General features: G+C 36.1%; 1 protein-coding gene across 13 annotated transcripts in view; it reads right to left on the reverse strand.

Moving 5' to 3' along the window:
* The window catches only part of LOC138691804 (zinc finger protein 664-like), a 113,184-nt gene that overhangs the window by 18,994 nt on the left and 70,240 nt on the right, over positions 1 to 23,950 (reverse strand). For 5 of the 13 annotated variants that reach the window (XM_069814237.1, XM_069814236.1, XM_069814238.1 and 2 more), the window contains 2 exons: positions 19,811 to 21,208; positions 2,516 to 2,613 (listed from right to left, as the gene is read on the reverse strand). In XM_069814237.1, the coding sequence (XP_069670338.1) occupies positions 20,155 to 21,208 (1,054 nt within the window). In that variant the 3' untranslated portion in view covers positions 2,516 to 2,613; positions 19,811 to 20,154. Of the gene's footprint in view, positions 1 to 2,515; positions 2,614 to 4,930; positions 5,022 to 6,510; positions 6,797 to 7,626; positions 9,396 to 19,810; positions 21,209 to 23,950 lie in introns of those variants that run through there. The other 8 variants (XM_069814247.1, XM_069814241.1, XM_069814251.1 and 5 more) reach the window with 6 other exon arrangements.

Here is a 23,950-nt window from a genome sequence, read left to right on the forward strand (position 1 = left end):
AGTTGGTCACCCTAGCACATGGTGAAGCACAATTTATGTTTACATATGCGGATTAGCAGTTATTCACAATCCTTATATATGTTTCTCGCACGTGCAAAGATATTGTGCAAACATAATTCTACCAAAATATAAAATAAAATATACCGTAGACATTCTTTAAAAGTTGTGTGTTTATTATCTACTGTGTCCATAGGTAAATGAACAAAATCATTTCGATACTATGCTTCAAAACAAAACTCACTTCGATATTATGACTCAAAACAAAACAAAAAATTTTCTCAACTCCACTCCTTGTTCCATATGAAAGAATTTCTACCACTTAGTCTAAAAAAGAATCTTATTCAGACGCTTGTAATGCCCCATTTTGATTACTGCGATTCCTTGCTAACTAATGTAAGTTCACTCTTAGCTGAGAGACTACAACGAGTTCATAATGTGTACGTACGATTCATCTGCAATACTCGTAAATTTGACCATATAACACCTTCCCTCCAGTTACTTTCATGGGTGCGTCTGAAGGAACGAAGAACAATACATTCACTGTCTCTTCTGTTTAGAATCATACATACTTCTACTCCGAATCATCTGTTATCACGCTTTCAAATTCTTGCAACTCTTCGAAACCGACATCAAGCACTTCTTTCTATTCCTCATCACAGAACATCTTTATACTCATCTTCCTATACTGTAGAAATACCTCGCCTCTGCAATTCGTTACCTAATGACTTCAGGGACTGCCGGACTTCATCACAATTCAAAATTAAATTGGAAAATTTTGTCTTAGTTAATGTTTTTAGGTATTGCTAGAAGTGTTGATTTGTGTTTTTTTTCTTTTTCTTTTTTAATCTAGATTAAAATTGCAAGTTTCTTGTTTATGTTAATTAATTAGTTAGGATACAAATAATTATGATACTTAATCACTCATTTAAAGTTTGTGTGACTGCAACCTGTGTATATTTTTGTGTGGCTTTACTTTGTTTATAGTGTCTCTCTCTCTCTCTCTTTATTTCTTGTGTAGCTTTATTTTGTATATAGTCTATTTTCTATGTTTATTTCTATTATTGTATTTCTATTCCTGGTGTTGTGGAAGAGAAGACCTGATGGCCTTAACTACACCAGAATAAATACTTACTTACTTACTGGCGTTAAGGAACCCGGAGGTTCATTGCCGCCCTCACATAAGCCCACCATCGGTCCCTATCCTGAGCAACATTAATCCAGTCTCTATCATCGTATCCCACCTCCCTTAAATCCATTTTAATATTCAAATCAAGATTTCAGGCATAACTCCTTGTAAAGTTGATTTGAATAATTTCGAGGGAAAAATTGTTCTGGAGCCGGGTATCGAACCCGGGACCTTTGGTTTAACGTACCAACGCTCTACCACTGAGCTACTCGGGAACTCTAACCGACACCGATCCAATAGAAATTATTCATTTTAATATTATCTTCCCATCTACGTCTCGGCCTCCTCAAAGGTCTTTTTCCCTCCGGCCTCCCAACTAACACTCTATATGCATTTCTGGATTCGCCCATACGTGCTACATGCCCAACCCATCTCAAACATCTGGATTTAATGTTCCTAATTATGTCAGGTGAAGAATACAATGCGTGCAGTTCTGTGTTGTGTAACTTTCTCCATTCTGCTGTAACTTCATCCCTCTTAGCCCCAAATATTTTCCTGAGAACCTTATTCTCAAACACCCTTAACCTATGTTCCTCTCTCAAAGTGAGAGTCCAAGTTTCACAACCATAAAGAACAACTGGTAATATAACTGTTTTATAAATTCTATCTTTCAGATTTTTTGACAGCAGACGGAATGATAAAAGCTTCTCAACCGAATAATAACAGGCATTTCCCATATTTATTCTGTGTTTAATTTCCTCCCGAGTATCATTTATATTACACCAGAATAAATATATAAATAAAATAAAATAAAATAAAATAAATTAAGAAAGTCACCTATAATCTGACTTTCAAGTAGGATCCCTGATAAACTTGTTAAATATTATGGCCAAAATAAGCATATGAAGTGCGAAGTGATAGCAAGAAGAACAAAGTACGAATTTTCTACAGCAAGCAACAATGATACTGCCAACTTAGGTTAGATTCGCTCCTAATTCTTATGTTGTAAAACATTTTCTTTTTCGCTATTTGCATTAAATTGGGTTGGGTTAGGTTACGTTAGGTAGCTTCGCTCATCATTGTTACGTTCCAAAAAACATATTTTATTTTTTCGATATTCGAGTTCATCTTTAAGTGTTCTACTTCTTTATTTTATTTGTTATATAATCACTTTTAGGTTATGTACACCGGTCAATTCTTTTCAACTCTCAGCTATTTTCTAACATGTTTTCAAGTCAACTGACGTACCACATGAATTCTTCATAATCCAAACTGCCTTTGCTCTGAAAATTATACAACATTTCCCTATTTTTTCTATGAAAAAACTTTCAGTGTCGCATGCTATGGAAACCACAAAGTACTCTTACATTTTATAGCATTTCAATTTACCTCTGATAAAGGCTTCTTGTCTCTTATATCTCTGTCATGAGTTATTTGTGTAGCCAATGGGTCGACCTTGGATTCTGTTTTGATCACTTCCATCATAACTGAAAAAGAGACATAACATTGACATTCACGTGCAGAAAAATAAGCTGTTGTGAAAGGTTGAATAACACGTTTACAATACAATTACTAAAACTTCCAAACCTGATATGAACTAATTATCTAATTTGCAAAGATACGAAACATTATTTTCTTTAGTATTAGTTGGCAAGGAATTACGAATTGCAAACTAAATGGTTTAACGTCAGTTGCATGATTATTTCTCTATCAATGGACAATTAAATCATTAAATGTTCCCTTTAAAGTACCTACTGAAAAAAATTACATCTCACTACAGTCGAGTCCACAAGCACTTCTAAAATCCAGTCTTTTAAACTCATATTTTCCAGCCACTCGTTTTTAAATTCCTAAATGAAAGACACTTTATGTTTTCCAATGATTAAGGATACTGCAATCACTAAAGAGGCACTGTTACAGTGACTAAGTAACCTTTAAAAGACAGACAATTAGTGCTGTCATGGTAATTTTTTTCTTGGCTATATGCTCCCTTCCCCATTATTTTCTTCCTTGCAATATATTTCCTCCCTCCATTTCTATCCCTCTGACCGTCATTTGATGCATGTTTTTATGTCAAGGAAGTAGTAAATAAATAGCTACAACAAAGAAGGTACAACTTTCCATTCCTTCACTGGCTTCTGTTAGATGTGTACAGTGATATACAAGTAGTTTTGGTCTGCTGCCACAAATATTTTGAAAATAAAAATCGTTTGATGCTTACCTGTACGATATATTCTAATGCAATATTGTAGTCCCCTCAACTTGTTATAAATATTACACTCGAGAGGTTCAGGATGCAAAACTGCGGAAATAGGAATTTCCCTAACATGTCGTGGATCTCTCACATGATATGCTGGTAATTAGTAACAATAATATTGAGGAAGTCTTAACGTACAACAGTGGATTAGAATAAACAGGCAAGTATTAAACGAATTTTATGTTGAAAGTATTTGTGGCCACAAACTAAAATCATACATTTATCACTATATATATACATAACACAGACACCCGTGAAAAGAAAGAAAATTAATAGTATATAAAAGAATGATAAACTAATGGAAGTTATATTTCTTTAATTGGCCCCATTTTTAATAGGTTTCCTTTTATATAGACTGATCTGAAATATTAATTTTTTGCTATTGGTTCGACACTCCCCCCCACCTTTCCGTAGTATAAATCCCAGCAGTTCTCAATTCAAATTGTTTCTTTAACTTGGTTATTTAAGGACGCTGTATCAACTACGAGGTTATTTAGTGCCGATGAAATTGATATAGCGAAATAAGGCCGCCATATATTACCTGGCATTCACCTTACGGTTGGGAAAAACCTCGGAAAAAAACCCAATCAGGTAATCAGCCCAAGCGGGGATCGAACCCGCGCCCGAGCGCAACTTCAGACCGGCAGGCAAGCGCCTTAACCGACTGAGCCACGCCGGTGGCTAATTCAACTTTGTTCCTTTCTTGACACTGGATATAGCCTAATTCAAGAGAAGCGTGAAAGGAATTTCTGTATAGTTCTTCACATTTTATTATTCTCTCCAGCATTGACGTGACGAACCGAGGAAGAGCTACAAAATAAAAAAAGACAGTGAACTAAACTTCAAAAGCTTTGACAATTCCTTTGACCACTGACGAGAGTTCCTTCCCTTAATGCACAATAAACAAAGAAAAGTTCCGGCAATTACCCGCTTTGTTAGTCCATTGAACGATTTCTTATGACATGGTGAAATATAAATTTGAACAGTTTGAGCATTTCTATGAATACATTTTGGAAGAATCTGTAGGGATCTTATGAAGGTGTGAAACTCATTCTATGAAAAATTACGGGAATATAGTGGGTATATTAAATTAGTATTACATGTGAAACATATGTAGCTCACTGTAGGTCTGAATCACACTTCAAAACATCTAGGCCTACCCTCAATCTTTTACCAAATGTTATAACCTACTACATAAGATTCTACAATGTAGGCCTACTAGACAAGGCAACCAATGCTTTCTTCTTAACGTGAAATGTCTATAGAAACCTTGGATTCCCGAAACCTTACTTTCTGTTAAAGTTCTTCTTCTTGTTGTTAGAAAGTTAGGAAAAAATGTCAGTAAACTACTACAACTATTAATACTACAGACTAAGAGACGAAAAACAATGTAGTAAATAGTTATAAGACTTTTTTTTTCTAAACTAAAATTGGACTGAAGTTAATTCGAATATGTAAAATAAAATATGTACGAAACAAATATACAATATTTGAATAACTGTAATATATAAAACTAATACTCGTATTGGCGTATGTAGATATTGTACCTGCGCTATTTATTAAACTCTAACATAAGCAAATTCTTATCCTCCAACATTATCACTTTATGAAATAAAACATCAATTTGTTTCAGCTGTATCTACTGCAAGCAGAGATATCAAGGCTGCCGTGACGAGTGTTTTTTTTTTTCCCCCGTAGTTTGTAGTGAACCATGGTGGAAGAATTCTTCCACCATAGTAGTGAACTAATGCCACAATCCTAGAAAGAGCAAGAAGTGAAGAATTGAACCATTCAAGTATGCGTTTCGTTATTAATTTTTTCACATGAATACCTATTTAAAATTATGATGCTTGAGGTATCAGGACGGAGGAGTTGTAACGCTTGCTGTTTGATCCATTTAGACACAACTTCGTGGCTAATAACACGACTCAAATGTTTCTTCATTCGATCGCGTATAAGACTACAATGCGAGCATGACCTTGAGTTGGAGTCGCGCATGCGCTGGGCGCCATTTTGGGAGTTGGTGAACATTTCAGACCAGTATATCTCGCTCCTCCGATATGCTAGCGCGCTGATTTTCGTGCCAAAGGAAAGATCTCGTCTAGATCTGTCGATTTAAGCCAAGCGTATTTACTTAAAGCTCACAGCCGTGTCCCCGCCAGAGCCACACCCTGATATTTTTCTTTCATTTCAGTATTGAGGAAGCAATTTTGTAAGGAAGATAATTTTACAAAATTTTTTAGAAATAGTACAAAACCATAACAAATAGGCAGTGAGATATTGGGTCAAACATTAAAAACTACCTCGCTGCTACTTAATTTCAAAATTTAACTATCAAGGACTAGGCTAGATGAATGGAGAAATCTTCTCTTTTTTGTTATTACTCCAAGCTATGGCAGTAGGTTTGCACATTGGAAAATACTATAGCAGTAGAGTGTGTTATTGTTGTTAGATATGGAAGCTATCTACTTAGCCACTTTAATTTCGAAGCTGGTTGAGCAATGCTAGTAACTGTACCCAACCCTGTGTTACTGGTACTGTACTGGTACTTAACAAAATTTTAAGACCACCTTATCAGATACACTTAATTGTAATATATATAAAAGTATTTATAAACTTTCACGACAAAAACCATTTTGTAGTATGCATATTAGGCTATTATAGTTTATTACTTCAGAGCGTTTTTTTCGTGTAAAAATGTTGTTTTATTTAACGACGCTTGCAACTGCAGAGGTTATATCAGCATCGCCGGATGTGCCGGAATTTTGTCCCGCAGGAGTTCTTTCATATGCCAGTAAATCTACTGACATGAGCCTGTCGTATTTAAGCACACTTAAATCCCATCGACCTAGCCCGGGATCGAACCCGCAACCTTGGGCATAGAAGGCCAGCACTATACCAACTCGCCAACCACGTCGACTTTTTTCGTGTATCTATGGTAAAAGGACATATCTGAAGACTTCTACAAAATGTGTATAGGCCTACCTGGAGGTAAAATTTGAAAATCAAGTTGGAAATAAAAAAAAATAATATTTTCCCATTTCAATAGTTAATGAAAATAGAGTCTATAATAATCACACAACCAGACACATTTTCACATTCTTTAATTAAAATCAGTAATAATATTAAAATAATATTATTATAATTATTAAAATCAATTTTTCACTTATTGTTCACCAAAACTTGTATGTTCAGTAGTCAATAGGACCTCCTTTTTTCCTCAAACACATTATAACACGCTTACGCATACCCAGAATCAATTTTGTGCATCTCTGGGGCATAATTTCATTCCACACTTCAGAAATTTTCTCCCAAAGTTTGTGGACGTTCCTCGCCTAACAAACTGCTACACGAACACCTATGATGTTCCACACATTTTCGATTGGATTTAAATCCGGGCTCCTGGCTGGCCACTGCAACAATGAGATGCCTTCATTTTCAAACCATTCCATTGTTGCTGCTGATTTGTGACAGGGTCCTGCTGATAGACAAAATATCTATTGTGAAGCATCTGGGTGGATAGTAGCATGTTCTCTCTCATCGTAGTGATGTATTCTTCAGAATTCATTGTACCCTCAATGAATCTCAGTGTTTCAGTGTCTGCAGCTGACATGCAACCCCATATCATAACCGCGCTGCCTCCTCCTTGAACAGCTGCTACGAGACAGCAAGAAATTTCTCCGTTTGAGTCCTTCGAACCCTGACTTTTCGGGAACTGTTGAGCTGGAAAGTGATTCATCACTAAACAGAACCTTCCCCCAATGTTCCATGCATCAGTTCCTCTTGCTTCGGCACCAAGTTTTTCTGTTCTCCTTATTTTTATTGCTCAACAGTGATTTTAAAAATGGCATGTAAGAATACATTCCAAATTCCCTTAGCCAATGAGAAATTTCATTATTATTTATTTTTTTATTTTATTGGGTTATTTTACGACGCTGTATCAACATCTAGGTTATTTAGCATCTGAATGATATGAAGGTGATAATGTTGGTGAAATGAGTCTGGGGTCCAGCACCGAAAGTTACCCAGCATTTTCATTGTTGAAACTTGTTTTTGTGTCGAATCTTCAAATTATCATGTTATTGCATGAATAGAAGCCTTATGGTTCATTTTTGAGATCCTGAAAATCTGCCTATCATCACGTACAGAGGTTGCCCTGGACTGGCTACTACGCTGTTTATCAGTCACTGCACACTCGTCATCAAAATTGTTTTATTGTGTTTGTCACACAGGTTTTACTTACTGCCAATTGTGCTGCAATTTCTCTGTCAGTCCTGCCACACATCCTCATACCAATTATCTGTGACTTCAAAGCTTCAGACACACTTTTTTTTCCCTCATATTCACAATTCCATTAACGCCACTACTTGTATATTATAATAAACTGTGCAAAATGGCGATTCCCCACGTGAACGGAAGTTAAACTTGAAAATGTAACTATGTGCCATCTACTGAGCGCGAAACAAACTTTAGATTGGCGCACGTCCGGTTACAATAGCTCATTCGACAGTGAAGCTATTATTATTATTATTATTATTATTATTATTATTATTATTATTATTATTATTATTTTTATTACTAATATTATTTCTACTGTTATTTTCTTTATTTTGGAAAAATATGCAAGAAATTGTTTAACGAAATTAATTTTTTTTTTTCTTTCTGGTGTCAATATGTTCTCACTCTTTTCAAATTGCTTGACAAAAATCATCATTACAATAAACGTGTTGGTTTAGTATCAATAAATTAGTCCGTCATTATAAATGTAGCATTTTTAACAGCAACAAAATATTTTATTAAAAACTATAGTCGCGACGCTGTTATTCCCAGCGTGACTCCTACTCTTTGCTTACGTCTTAGGAAGTGAAGGCTCTATAAAGTCTAGTAGGCAGTATCGTTCGCCATTTTTGCTCTTTCGTTGCCAAGCTACCAGACGAGGGATCTATTTGCCAAACCGTTAAACATTATCACGTCGTAGCTCCTATGATAATAAATCAAACGCATTGTAATTCAGCAAATAATTGAGCGCCAAATAACGTCCTCGTGTGCTTTCTGCGAACGCCAACGAAAGAGCCAAAATGGTGGGCGATTGTATTAAGTATTTATCGAGCCTTAGGAAATGTATGACGGCTTCATCAGCGAATTACAAGACGCACACGTTTAAATGAGCCGATCTGCAACGTGATTGGCTGCCGGATATTAGAGCGATGGGACTATATATGTCACAATTCTACTTTTGCGTCATTAGATGTCTCAGAGTCCGGGCTTCCCTTCGTCTGTTACAATTCAACTATCTAGTGCCTTTACTTTTTAGAGGCTCATACACTTTCGATCCAGTGACTGTTATTTAAGGGTGGAATGTGGTCGAAATGTCAGAGTTACAATAAACCATGACCCACTTAGAAGGATCGAGAAATAAATGCTCACCACTTAAAATCAGATAAAGATAAAGTTGTGATTTATATCTGACAAGATAGACAAACTGTCCAAGTTTATGCAACAAAGTTTGAAAACAGCTGCACGTGTAATTTTCGTTTGTTTTTGCTAGGGCACCAAAACAAGACTGGTGCCATTTTGTAAGAGAACACGCTATGGTAAACATGTGGACATCACAACAGAAAGTTCAGTGCGTGCTATAGCTAGCAGAAGATTTCGTCATTTGACTATTTTTCTTCTTCGTAGAGGCTACATTAATAGAAGATGTGTATCTTGACATGTTACAGAACTCTGTTGTTGTCCAACTTCCCCCAGGATCAGTTTTTCAACAGGTTGGGGCCCTACCCCTTGATTGTCAATGGATGCGTGAGTTCTTGAATGAAAAATTCCCCGATAGGTGGATCACAATACGAGGACCCCTTGCCTGACCACACAGGTCACCCGATTTGGTCCCCTTGGACATTTTTTTCTGGGGCTTTGTGAAGGATGCTGTATATTATTGTCGTGCTCTCATGGTTAACATGTCGGCATCATACAATAATGTGCGGTGTGCTTTTAAAACATAATTTTGCCGACCGATTGTTGCTCTGTAGGTTTCACGCGTCACGTTTACTACCTCGATAAAAATAAACACTGGTTTGTTATATTGTTAAATGGCTATTATTATTATTATTATTATTATTATTATTATTATTATTATTATTATTATTTATTATTTCATATACGAGTACGTTGACATTCTTAACTCTTAATAATAACTATTTAATAATAATTTTTATGCTCGACCATGCCGAAATGTAGTAATTATACACCTGGTAGCAGACCTTTAATGCATGTCATTAAAGTACACCTACTCATTAAAGGTCAGATCTTTCAGCCAATGACGACTCAGATTACAACTGTTCAGCCAATGACAGGTCAGCTTTCTACCGTTATAAAACCGCAAGTATCGATTATTCTCGGATATGCAATCGAAAGAGAATTAGCGAAGTCACGGAGGCTGGAAATCCAATACTGTCGCAGAAGGTTATGTTCTGTTACTATAATAATTAGCGTTATTTGTAAATAATATTCAAATAAATTCAATTTGTCATCTCGTTTTTCAATGTCTAATTTAATATCAATGTTATCTCTGTAGGTTCTTATGGCCTAGTAAGGTCAATGTGGACATCTGTTCCTCGGAAAAAAATCAATACTTTCGCGTCTGCGCACATTTCACAATATACGGGACATTGGTCAAGGTCAGTTACAAAGAAAATTAATAATATCAAGTTAGAAATATGGTCGAGCATAAAAAGTCGTATGAAACTCGCCTATAATGGTAATTAAGAAGCTCGTATGAAAATTATGAAACTCGCTTGCACTCGTTTCATAGATATCCATACTCGCTTCTTAATTACCTTCATTATAGGCTTGTTGCATAATGTACTATTAATCACATACCCTAAAGTTCGTCCTGAGCACCTCGGTTTTAGTCCACGTGGATTAGACAAGTAGGTGTCATTTAATAATGGAAGCAGCTTATTGGTTACAATATTGAAATTAAGGCGAGTGATTGGAGCGGCGACATAAGAAATTGAAAACAATAATACAATTAAATTTCAAAGACCTGCCGAATGTTATGCACGAGGCTGCTCAAAGACCTGCCGAATGTTAACCATGAGAGCGTGGCAATTATACCAAAGAGGCAGTGCTATCACTTTGGAGGAACTAAGGCAACGTATCACAAATGCAGCTGCGCTACTGAGTCCACAAATGCTACAGAACAATTGGCGGGAGGTTGAATACTGTTTAGATGTCTGCAGAGCAACTCAAGGCGCACACATCCAGTTGCATTGAGCATTCTCCGAAAGTCGGAGGGTTTTTACATTAAGCTATGTAAAAAGGTATTTTAATAAACCATTATTTACACTTAAAATTATCACTTATTTCTCGAACCCTCTAAGTGGGACACGGTGTACTATTAGACCATGCAAGATTTATTGCCGCAATAGATACATAGCTCTCATGATTGTCTAGAAGAAGTACTTCATTGTCCTTACTGCATTTTGAATGTTTTATGAAGCGTTCAAAGAAATTTACAAAATTGCTTCTTGTCATCCAGCCACTAGGAGTGGCAACTCCACAAGAGTCAGACAGTGAACCAGCGAGAATATAATCCTTGAATAATATACATAATCTAGTTCAGTACCGTCTGTAACTTATCCAGCACTATTTTCTTAAAATACAAAATATTGTCACATATTATAAAAGGACAAATGTTTTAAATTTGTATAAAAATCATCTTCAGGTTATATCACCGTAGTCGGTGTGCTGAAATTTTGTCTCGCAGTTCTTTCACATGCCATCGACCTGGGCCAGGATCGAACCCGCGACCTCGGGCACAGAAGGCCAGCACTCTTTCCACAGTATATTTTACATAGAGTGTATGTATTATCAATGTATAATTTGCAGAAAATAATTGCCTTTATCATTTTATAGGTCTATTCTTGGCTGATTAGATATGCCTGCTTTCAATTTTATTTCCTGTTAGAAATTCAGGAATTTTCCTTTGAAGGATAAAATACAATTGTTCCTAATTTCGCAGTACACTTGTCCTATTTCTCAATATGTCTGCCTAATTTCGCACTACTATTTTTTGTTACTAATTTTGCTGAAAAACGCATACTTCACCTCAGTAAAATTCACAAATTGACATCTCTAATCAGTCCAATATATCCAATTATGTAAACACACGGACTTTTCCAATATAGGCTAATACATTATTATTATTATTATTATTATTATTATTATTATTATTATTGTTAAATAAACTTGTCCACACCTGTGGAGTAACGGTCAGCGCGTCTGGCCGCGAAACCAGGTGGCCTGGGTTCGAATTCCGGTCAGGGCAAGTTATCTGGTTGAAGATTTTTCTGGGGTTTTCCCTCAACCCAATACGAGCAAATACTGGGTAACTTTCGGTGCTGGACCCCGGACTCATTTTACCGGCATTATCGCCTTCATTTCATTCAGACGCTAAATAACCTAGATGTTAATACAACGTCGTAAAATGATCCAATTAAACAAAGAAATAAACTTAAATTGAATTATAGTTTAAATGAAAAATTCAATTTGATGTACACATGAACAGCTATTCAAATATTATATGAAACATAAGGCAATTATACAATACAATATAAGTGACAAATTTAAACAGTTGATGAAAAACACAAACAAAAAATCATAATTGAGAAATGTAAAATGTCCAAAATCAAGAATTTAGTTATCTCCTCTGCAGCCAAGACACATGAATCAGGTTCATTAGACTCTGGTACAGCTCATGAAACCAATCCAAAGGCACTGGATCAATTTCATCCCTTTCTTATTGTTTTTAAAATGTCCTCCACAAGACTGATAGACGTCCTTGTCGCTGACTTCTGAACTTTTTATAGTAGGAAGAGGCTTAGACCTGTCTCTCTTAATCCAGAAGTATCTTGCTGTGACATTTCATCCACTTATTTACACTGGTAGCCATAATTCTGGAAACCTTTTGTTTTTGTACGAATTATTATTACATCTGCATTGATTCACAGATTTATACAATTGAAAATGTTATTCGTGACTGATTCGTTAATTATGGGGTTACAATAAAGGTATTAAATTAAATCCCGAATATTTTAACAATAAATAATCAGTGGACTTAGTATTTCTGCGAGGACTGTTCGATTAGGCACTCAGGATTCAAAGCTTCTCCATTTCGGTGACGAACGTATTTGACTCCATCAGTTTCAAATATAGAAATTCTTGTTTCATCGCTCCATATCACTTTCGCCTAGCCATCATTGGTCCATGATTGATTATTTTTGCACCAATTTACACGATTTTCTCGTTGACCTTTGTAGAGAAGTGGCTTTTTTCTGGAAGCTCTTGCTTTCAGTCTATTGTCAAATAACTTCCTTCGAACATTCCTTACAGAAATACAAAGTCAATTTCTGTGTAGAACTCCCCGTATCTCTTTAGAAGATTTCCTTCGATCTTTCAATGCTAATCGACAAATCTGCTTCACATCTCTTGTACTTACTTTAGGTTTTCTACCAATCCTAAGTGTTGTTTTACAAGATTTTGTGTATTTGTATTTCTGCCATACCTTCTGGACGTCAGACATTGTAGTACCATTACCGAATTTTCTTGAAAGTTCCTTGAATGTGTAACCTTCTTCTCGAAGTGTGATTGCCCTAGAAGGTGTCCAGTCCTTTCGTGGAGCCATTGTGATAAAATGATCAATAAAGTTTGTTGTAAAGCCATCAGATGTTAACCTAACGAAATCTTAAGTCAGACTATTGATAGAAACTCACTAATAAGGTCCACATTTAATGCTAACAGTACTCAACAATGCTTCTACCTATCAACAATAATCTTAAAATCAACAATGGACTAGTTTTTATTACAGTAAATAATGAAAAATTATGATTAAATCTGAAATTAATATTTAGATCTTAAACGACAAGAACATAATTTCCCACATAGTAGACTAATGATTATTTATTGTTAAAATATTCAGGATTTAATATAATACCCTTATTATAACCCCGTAATTAACGAATCAGTCACGAATAACATTTTCAATTGAATAAATCTGTGAATAAATGCAGATCTTATAATAATTCAGTACAAAACCAATAATTTTCCAGAATTATGGCCACCAGTGTAGGCTTATCATAAAATACGCGAGCTTTCAGGGCAACTATGTTTCTCTGGCGCACATGTATGGCCTTGGGAAGTGGTAGAGGATCTGTTGTTTCAGCTGCCATTTTAACATGGGCAACAGAAGGCATGAACGTAGGGTCAGGAATAGCACTCTGTCTAGTGGATACATTCCAGTTTTCCTGAAATCGCTCGAGATGTTGCTCATAATTGCAGTTTCTTCAAAGACACTGCTGAAGAGAGGCACGAAGTCCATCATTGTGGGTTCACAAGTTTTAAGACGATTTCTCACCTTTTTCCTCCAGAGCGATTTAATTGCTTACCTTTAGGGAACTGCAGAGGCTGTGGGGAAATGTGAATAGTATGGCCGTCCAAGATTAAAAGGATGGTTCGACAATGTAGAATGTAGGTTACCGAATGATGGAGGTAAGACAAGAAAATCTCTGAATTTGTCCATCCATTCTTAGACACTGCAACCATTGCACTTGCTGGAGCACTTTTCTTCACGTTGTGTTACTTTGGATATGACAAAATATATTGTTGTTGTTTTCTAATGCCAGGCGTTTGACAATAAAGTCATTTGACCTCTTGCACTCCAATATTGAAAATGGCAAGTTGTAGCCGATTTAAGTGAACACCATATTTTAACGTTTTGGTGGCTACTTCATCCACACACAACCCCCAGAATGTCTGGAGGACCACACCTGCTGTTGGTCGACAGGTCCACTGGAACTAGCTGGGAGATCTTGTTGATCACCAGCTTTCCCCCCTTAAGCCACTGGAGGACGATTTTAGTGTCATAGCAGGTCAGCACTAGGAACAGAAAAGTAGGAAGGGTAGGAAAGAAAGTGAAATGAACCCCTAGGCCTCGAATGCTCTAATGCCGTCGGGGTCGAAGAAAGTAAGAGTTCACTCAGAGGACTGGATAGCAAACGGTAAAGAGGGAATTAGGTATTGAATAGAGGAAAATTATACCAAATTCAGTCATTAACTCATCAAGCTGACCAGTGCTAATTGATGAGTAGCCCCTCCCTTTAGTTCAGCTTGTAAAATTATGCTTACTAACAGCTGCACAACGGGAAGGTAGGGATGGGACATTGGGTATTTGTCCAGGTTGGTTCCTTAAAGCCTTCAATTGGAAGGATTAATGGCTCTCCCTCCTGTATCCGACAGATACCCTTTTGCAGCCCAAAAAAAAAAAAAAAAAAAAAAAAGACAAAATATGGTGGTCCAGCGTGTCCAGCAGCATTGACATTTGGCAGAACAGTCATTGTTTCATCTCTTTCAGAAGTGTTGTCTGCTGCTGGACTCTTTTGGCTCCTTTGGGCGAAACAACTTTGCTTGGTTTCATTACGAAAGTAAACCCACACTCGAAGTCACATTTCTGAAAAGTCTGTTCAAGGGTGTTGTAGAAATCGCCAAGAGCATCTTTAGTTCAAGCAGCAGCTCTGGCAAATGAAAGGTTTTCTGGGAGATGTATCACAAGCCCATATTGCTCCTTGAATAACCACTACCAGTTATAATCTGCTTCTTTATTGTCACTGTTGAAAGCTGCATTTTTGTCTTTCCTTACTTTCAATCAACTTGAAAGCATAATGTAGGACGTCATAGGCATAGAGCCCAAACTCTATTTCCTGCATCTGTCTAATGTAGTTCACAAGCTGCACCTCTTCCTCTCTGGTGAGAGCAAATGGCCTACCTAACTTTGCAAGATCCATCAAGAAGCCATCACCAGAATGAAATTTCAGCTCATCTTTCAGAGTGTTGTGGGGGATTTTGTACACTTTGTAGGTGAACCACCCTTCCTGGACATCCTCACTGCATCTGTCACTTCCTGGGACCGATAATCTTTTCGATATTCTCCTCATACCTTAGGCATTTTAATCTGAAATAAGTAATGTCCTTCAGATGTGCAGAAATCTCTTCTGAACAAAATGTAACTGTATGTTCTGCAAAGATATTTTTAAATGTTACTTTTGTTCAAACCAATTTCTGCACATTTAATAGCCAAGAGAAAAATTCTTTCAATCATTTTTTATCATAATACACTGTTCTCTTAAAATGACTGAGGATATTGGAATTGAATCGCTGGCTTTCCAAAAACACTGTATGAAATATTTAATATGGAAAAATTCTTTTCTAGGAAAGGAAGCAAAAAACGAGCAAAATTGTATGAAACTGCTGTTTGAAATATCTCAAGAAATAACCCTCTGAAATTAATGACATTACTTATGGTTGGGCCTGTATATGTTGAAACACTGGTAAAATTAAGATACATTAAAGGTGATATATCACAGTTACATGAACACTAATAAATACAATAAAATTATTAAAGAAATTAGTTATAGTCAGACATGTTTCGGAGATGCTTCTCCATCTTAGTGACTATTTACCACGACTGCAAAACGAAAACAAATGTAATAATTAAGCATGAAATTAATTACATTTGTTTTCGTTTTGCAGTCGTGGTAAATAATCACTGAAGATGGAGAAGCATCTCCGAAACATGTCTGACTATAACTAATTTCTTTAATAATTTTATTGTATTTATTAGTGTTCATATAACTGTAATATATCACCTTTAATGTATCTTATCAAATCTATGAACACTGTATAATTGACCTAACATGTGTATTTTATCTTTAAATACTGGTAAAATTACTATTAAATATGAAAAACATTAAAATTATATTGATGCTGCAGTCGAACATTTTTAATATACAATATGTATACATAAGTGCAGGTGAACAATAATACAATTCGAATTTCAAATCAAAAATTGAAATACAAGTGCGTTTTCTTATGTAAAATATGCTACATGATTGCATGTCTACATCATATGGTTATGCATTAAAATGACCTTGTAGCAGAAACGAATTGGAACGTGAAAATGTTTATAAATTTTTGTACCAACAGAAGAATGTAACAGGTAGAAAGGCTTATCACGCAATCAATTTTATCAGTAGGTACTTCAACATATATACATAAATATAGTCTATATTAACCTGTTCATGATACATACTTTTAAGATGCATAAAAGATACATAAGCAACATGGAAAGTGTAAAATATTATAACCTGCCATAAGATTGAGTTGTTAAGTAATACTATTCCACCTGAAGATGACATTTATATAAGTCGAAAGCATTCGTCCTTTTATAATGTGTGACAGTATTTTGTACATTAATCAATTAATGCTGGACTATTGCACTTTCACTACGTCATACTACTTTTGACCAATAAAAATGTATGGAACGGCATGTTTCAAACACCTGTGGCTGCTTATACTACAATTTTTATCACCTCTCTAGCACTTGTTTCTTACTTTGGTAATACTGTACTTTCAATAACTATACCTTTTGAAATAATTCATTTTTACTTCATCATTCTTAATTAAAACTTGTCTGTCATTATCTTTTTTATATTATTTAGGTTATTTTATTGCTTCTGCTGTATGAGATTAGAGTTACGTACCTCAGACATTGTTTAATATTATACCGATGATTGAAGTGGAAAGTAACTGTTTTAATAAAAATGAAACTGAATCAACAAGGTCTTCTTGAAAAGTAATCGTCTATAGAGTTCAATAAAGACTGTATTGTTGGCAAAACTGGTAACAAGACAAAAGATATCATAACACACTACCACCATCTAGCGGAATATTTGTAATGATATGATACAATAATACATTTTCAAGACAATTTAATATTCGCCTTTTAAGTTATTTCTTCTAATCTTTATATACTTTCTTCTAATCGTGTAATAGACAATTAAATCTCACTGAACTTTTTATTTTCTCTAGATAAAGCAAAACCTCTTGTGAGATTACTATAAACGAGTTCCTGGAACTGAAATATTTTATGTATATTATTTACTCGTACCAACTTATTGGAAACAATATGTCAACAATGACAATTCTTGAAGTTACATCAAGGGAAGACTAGGAAAGGTGAAATGGCTTAAATTCTTGGCGCTCCAGTCCATGAAGCCTCAAGACCAACCAGCCGGCCTCAAGTCCACATGCTTCAGCAAACATGGACAATCATCCAACCAGAATAGTGGTATCGTGTGGTCAGTACGATGATCCCCCCCACTTGTTATAGCTGGTTTTCGAAACCGGATTTTCGCTACCTATTATAACTTCCCAGTGCATCACGATGCTGGGGGGAGGAAGGGACACCGGGTCCCATTCACTGGCCAAAATTTCATGAGAAAATTTCTTTCTCCATGAGAACTCGAACCAGAGAGCATTCCGTAACGTGAGTCCTAGGCAGGATGCCTTACACCACGATGCTACGGCAATGGACGTGGAATAGCATTGCCCTAACATTAACTGCCTGACATTACAATGACAAGTGTACTCGATCTGCTGATGTATAGTGACCAGTGTCCCTCCACATCCTGACATAATTTTCCCTATTTGCTTTTCTCCCATTTTCTACCACTATCTTGAACAATGTCCCTAGATTTCCTGACGTAATTTTCCCTACTTCCTTTTCTCCCTTTCTCTACCACAATCTTGACCTATGTCCCTAGATTTTATGACGTAATTTTCCCTACTTGCTTTCTTCTTTTGTCTACCAATATCTTGACTAATGTCCCTAGATTTCCTACGTAATTATCCCTACTTGCTTTCTTCCCTTTCCTTACCAATATCTTGACCAATGTCCCTCGATTTCCTGACGTAATTTTCCCTACTTGCTTTGTTCCCTTTCCTTACCAATATCTTCACCAATGTCCCTAGATTTTCTGACGTAATTTTCCCTACCTGCTTTTTTCTATTTCTCTACCACTATCTTGACCAATGTCCCTCTATATCCTGACATAATTTTCCCTACTTGCTTTCTTCCCTTTATCTAGCAATATCTTGACCAATATCCCTCGATTTCCTGACGTAGTATTCCTTACTTGCTTTGTTCCCTTTATCTACCACTATCTTGAGCAATGTTCCTAGACTTCCTGACGTAATTTTCCCTACTTGCTTTCTTCACTTTCTCTACCAATATCTTGATCAATATCTCTGGATTCCCTGACATAATTCTCCCTACTTGCTTTCTTCCCTTTCTCTACCAATATCTTGATCAATATCTCTCGATTTCCTGACGTAATTCTCCCTACTTGCTTTGTTCCCTTTATCTACCACTATCTTGAGCAATGTTCCTAGACTTCATGACGTAATTTTCCCTACTTGCTTTCTTCCCTTTCTCTATCAATATCTTGTCCAATGTCCCTTGATTTCAAGACGTATTTTTCCTATTCCCTTTCTTCCGTTTCTCTACCAATATCTTCACCAATGTTTCCCGATTTCCAGATGTAATTTTCCCTACTTGCTTTTTCCCCTTTATCTATCAATATCTTGCCTTGTTTGTAGACAGTCAAAGGCCAGACTAACCACAAATTATAAATTGAATGTGGTTTAAACTTCTATTTTTTCAGCACAGCTCCACAATACTGTTGAAAAATAATGATACTGTATGTCTGTTAAATGCAGTCGCACGAACTAAGCTTGTGGCCTCCAATTGTTAAACGATAAAACCTTATGGAGATTCATAAATCCTACAAACCACACCAATATATCGATCTTTTCTTATTTCCACGTGTTAGGCACTGCAATAATCGTAACACTACTTCCAACCAAATGCACTTGGTGGTTAAGCCATCGAGCATCTGTGATGCAGTGTTTGGAATACTGCATTTTTATAGACTTCTAAGAGCGCTATAATATTTTGTAATTGGCAGTAAATGAGCAATTACCCTCGGACCTAGCTGCATTCTATACATACAGTGTTGCATGATCTATTTCGTATTTCCTTACAGCAAATTTTCATCATTATTTCAGTATTTCCTTGGTTTAGTACCTTCTTTCCTCTTGTAAAGTGTGGAATTTAACTAAAAAAAATATTGTAGGAATAAAGAGCTTATAAAAAATTATGCGGGATATAACCATAGTCTAGTATATACAGTCGCGAAGCTCAATACGTAGTAAATATGCAAACATTAGATAGTTGCTCACAACTAGGATCGTTAATATTGCCTCATTACAGGCAATGCAAAATAGTGCCGTCACAGTCTATTGTTTCTAGCACCCTCAAAACTCAAGCTTCGTGACTGTATATAGTAGACTGTGATACAACTATCTTCATGGGATGGTTTGGCAGTATTGCCACATACCCTACTCCATGTTAATCTGAAGCATGTATCACTATTTCTCTATTTTTCTACACGAAGTTTCATTTCAATAGCTGAGTCTAATAGTGTCTTACTTTAAAATTCTACTGAAAAACTATAAAGAAAAAAAAATCTTACCCCTTAAACTTTTACTTTTGGAGACTAAGGACAAATGTGCTGAAACAAATATCACTGCTTAGCATCATTATCGACAGGAAGCAGTTTGTTGGTTTCGTGTAATTCTAAAGTAATTTCACCAACAGCATAAAGGTAAAATTCCCCATGACTTCTGAAATAAGGTGCGTTCACATGTCCTCCACATTCTTACTGCACTTTTTAAGATTTGAAGATAACTTGAAATAATTTCCACACATACATCGCATATGAATTCATTTCTGGCAGTATGGGAAACTTTCCAGCTGGTGGGCGTAAATGAATTTTATGATAATGCCGAACAGAGAAATTTCGCATGTGAATGCATTCTAGTTTGTATGTTTGAATAAATGTCTTTTCAGATGTCCTTTATGTGGGAAAGACTCTTCACAGATATCACATTTGTATGGTTTCTCGCCTGTGTGCAGGCGTTCATGGCTTACTAGGTGACTTGACTGAGAAAAACATTTTTCACAATGATTGCATTTGAATGGTTTCACGCCAGTGTGCTTGCGTTCATGAATTTTTAGACTACTAGAGTGCAAGAAACACTTTCCACAGGCATCGCATTTGAATGGTTTCACGCCAGTATGTTTAACCATATGCCTTTTCAGATCTGAATCCAGCAAAAAATCTTGTTCACAAACAACGCAGTTAAATAACTTTTCACCCTTGTGTTGAAAGTCGTGAATTTTTAGATGGCTCGACTGAGAGAAACACTTTCCACAAATACCGCATTTGAATGGTTTGTTGCCAGAATGTTGGCGTTCATGGATTTTTAGAATACTAGACCGGAAGAAACACTTTCCACACGCGTTGCATTTGAACGGTTTGTCACCACTATGTTGCAGTTCATGCAACTTTAGGGAATCCGACCGCAAAAAACTCTTCGTACACATATCACATTTGAATGGTTTTTCACCCGTATGCTGCCGTTCATGGATTTTTAGGGAACTAGACCGCAAGAAACACTTTCCACAATCACTACATTTAAATGGTTTCTCACCCGTATGCCGGCGTTCGTGGCTTCTTAAAGAACCTGACTGCGAAAAACACATTCCACACGCATCGCATTTGAATGGTTTCTCTCCTGTATGTTGGCGTTTATGTATTTTCAAGGTACTCGACCGCAAGAAGCACTTTCCACAGAGATCGCATTTGAATGTTTTCTCGCCATTATGCTTAAGTAGATGACTTTTCAGATTTCTCTTATGGGAAAAACACTTTCCACAGACATCGCATTCGAATCTCCTCCCACTTGTACGTGTCCGCAAAACTTCTACCGAGAACAGAGAATTCTTGTAACCTTGATTTACAGTCTTGTGTTGGTGTGCAACACCGTCACATTCTGATGATAAGGTGCTGTCATGAGTGTCTGCAATCCTGTGATACAAATGTACCATCAGTCTATATGTTCACAATAAATAGGAATATCTTACTTATGTGAAAGGAAACATTTTAGAACTCTAGAAATAAACCGTAGAATTCAGACTCTCACTCACGACAGAATATGTATTTTGCATCTTCACAATTCTATCATTAGGATGTAGTATCATCACTGACATAATAATGCAAACTTCTAAAGGTGCATCTACATAGTTCAACTCTTCAACTTGAAGCATTCAAGTAATGCATGCAAGAGTGAACAAAACGCATTCAATTGAGCATAGTTTTCCCACAAAAAATGCGAGAGCATGCGGCAATCTAAAATTACCCACCGCCGGTGGCTGTCTTGTGCGCATTTCGTTCGCATGTAGCGAGTAGCTGATTGTTTTAGGTGGCCGTGAATAAACTGAAAATTCTTTTGTTTGGTGAAGGCGGACCTTTTAAGATAAAAATGGCGGCAAGTAGGATTAGCTTTATTGAAGATTATCGCAGACAGGAGTGTATGGAGTATTGAACCACAATTTTGCGAATCAAGTAGCCCTAAATGTTGGACTGATATTTAATATTTATTAATTAATATGTATATACATAGTGAAGATGACGTTCAACACGGCGCAACTTATAGACACAAAATCAGCATGCACCTTAATTGAACGTTCGCTTTCAATTTGATTCTTTCAATATTCTCCCCCAGAATGCGTGCGTAAACGCATGGAAAATTGAACCGTGTAGATGTATCTTAAGTTATATTGCCAGTAATCTGCCTGAGACGAGCAATGGCAAAGATGCATAGTATGTATAAAGATAAGTAATTACTTTTTACAAGAAATCATTGAGTAGTTACTCTATTTATTTTCCCTGATAGAAGCAAATTCTCAACAAGAGATTAATTACTCTCGTTGGAATGATTACTTAAAATTTTGTATGTATTACGAGTCACTTTTCGCAGAGTAGTTACTATATAATTCTTAAGTGACTTCAATAGGTGACGTATGTCTGAAGAATGAAGTTTAAAAGTGAAGAAACAGAAGATTTTTATCGGAGTATTACGACGTAGGAAGTATATAATGCAAGGTGGGGCTCCTTCAGATGTGACAATTGCCTGCTGTCCTTAGGACAGTGCAGAATTAATGTCCGATCATTGTCTAAAGGAATCGAATGAAACTAGAGGTGATGGAGAAACAACTGAACGTTCATAATTAATCATATATACCATTGATATCAGACGTTGTTTACATTTTCGAGGTCGCCTAAACAAAAGTAATTACTGCACGATGACTTTAATGATTCTCAACTAATGGGTTCTTGACTGAAGTATGAATAGAATATTTATTTATCAAAATCAGTTTTCTCAGATGCAGATTGTCGAAGAATTTGCACAAATTTTATATCTATGTCTTGATACATACGCATAAAGAGTAAATATTTTTTACTTAAAGTCCTTGAATAGTTGCTCGATATGGAGAAAAAGAAATTATTCTTCACTATGAGAAGAGCCAATTCTGAACAAGAGAATATTTACTTTAGTTGGAGAAGTCACTTAAAATGTCGTATGCATTATGAGTCAAGTACTCACTTTTCTGTAATTTTAAGTGCCCTCAGTAGGTGACTCATGTCTGAACAATAAAGTATAAAAATGAAGAGATGGCACAGTTTATCGGAGTATTACGATGAAGAAAATTATTACCAGAAAAGCAGCACTCCTTCAGATGTGACTGAAGATCATTATATATCGATTTAAGGAGGAAAATCGTAGAAACGATGGTGAAACATTTTCTAGGGCAATCGAATGGAACTAGAGGTAGTGAACAAACAAATGAACGTTAATCCAACGACTTCCTATTTTAGGTAGATAGAATCTCCTAAAATTTACTCCAATTTTATACAGATCTCTTATTATTTCAAATTTTACTGCATTGCATATGCAAATGATTGAAAGCCTATTCACCCTTTTGTTTAGTACACTGCAATAAGAAAGGAGAATAGAGTTCGCTTTAAAAGATATACAGTTCCTGCAATACGAATAAAATGACAAGTTTCGTAAAAAAAATTTAGTTTTACGGCTGAAGTTTTATTAATTTCTTTTGAATACTACTATAATTCTAGGTCGTTCAAAAAGTAATGGCACCACAGTTACTGTTTCACACTAAATTTATTTAGGTTACTTTTGAAATAATAAACTTCAAATATAGTCTTCTGCCATGTCAACAATATGCTGCCAAATTCTTGAAAGACAGTGGATGCCATCTGCAGCAGCATTTCTGGATTTCTCTCACACTGATCAATCTAAAGCTCTTCTGATTTTAACTCTTGATTCAAAGTAAATGCTACCCAACTTGCAATAGTTCGGTATGGTAGGACTTCTCTCCCACAGGCTTCTTGTAATGCCCGAAAGCAATGAGTAGCTTGTTTTTTTCTTACAACTTGGATTTTTATGAAGCTCCTTTGTTCGTACATTTAGGGCTGTAATGTTTACTACTTACTTACTTACAAATGGCTTTTAAGGAACCCGAAGGTTCATTGCCACCCTCACATAAGCCCGCCATCGGTCCCTATCCTGTGCAAGATTAATCCAGTCTCTATCATCATACCTCACCTCCCTCAAATCCATTTTAATATTATCCTCCCATCTACGTCTCGGCCTCCCTAAAGGTCTTTTACCATCCGGTCTCCCAACTAACACTCTATATGCATTTCTGGATTCGCCCATACGTGCTACATACCCTGCCCATCTCTAAC

This window comes from Periplaneta americana, chromosome 16, assembly GCF_040183065.1.
Source record: "Periplaneta americana isolate PAMFEO1 chromosome 16, P.americana_PAMFEO1_priV1, whole genome shotgun sequence".
Taxonomy (NCBI): domain Eukaryota; kingdom Metazoa; phylum Arthropoda; class Insecta; order Blattodea; family Blattidae; genus Periplaneta; species Periplaneta americana.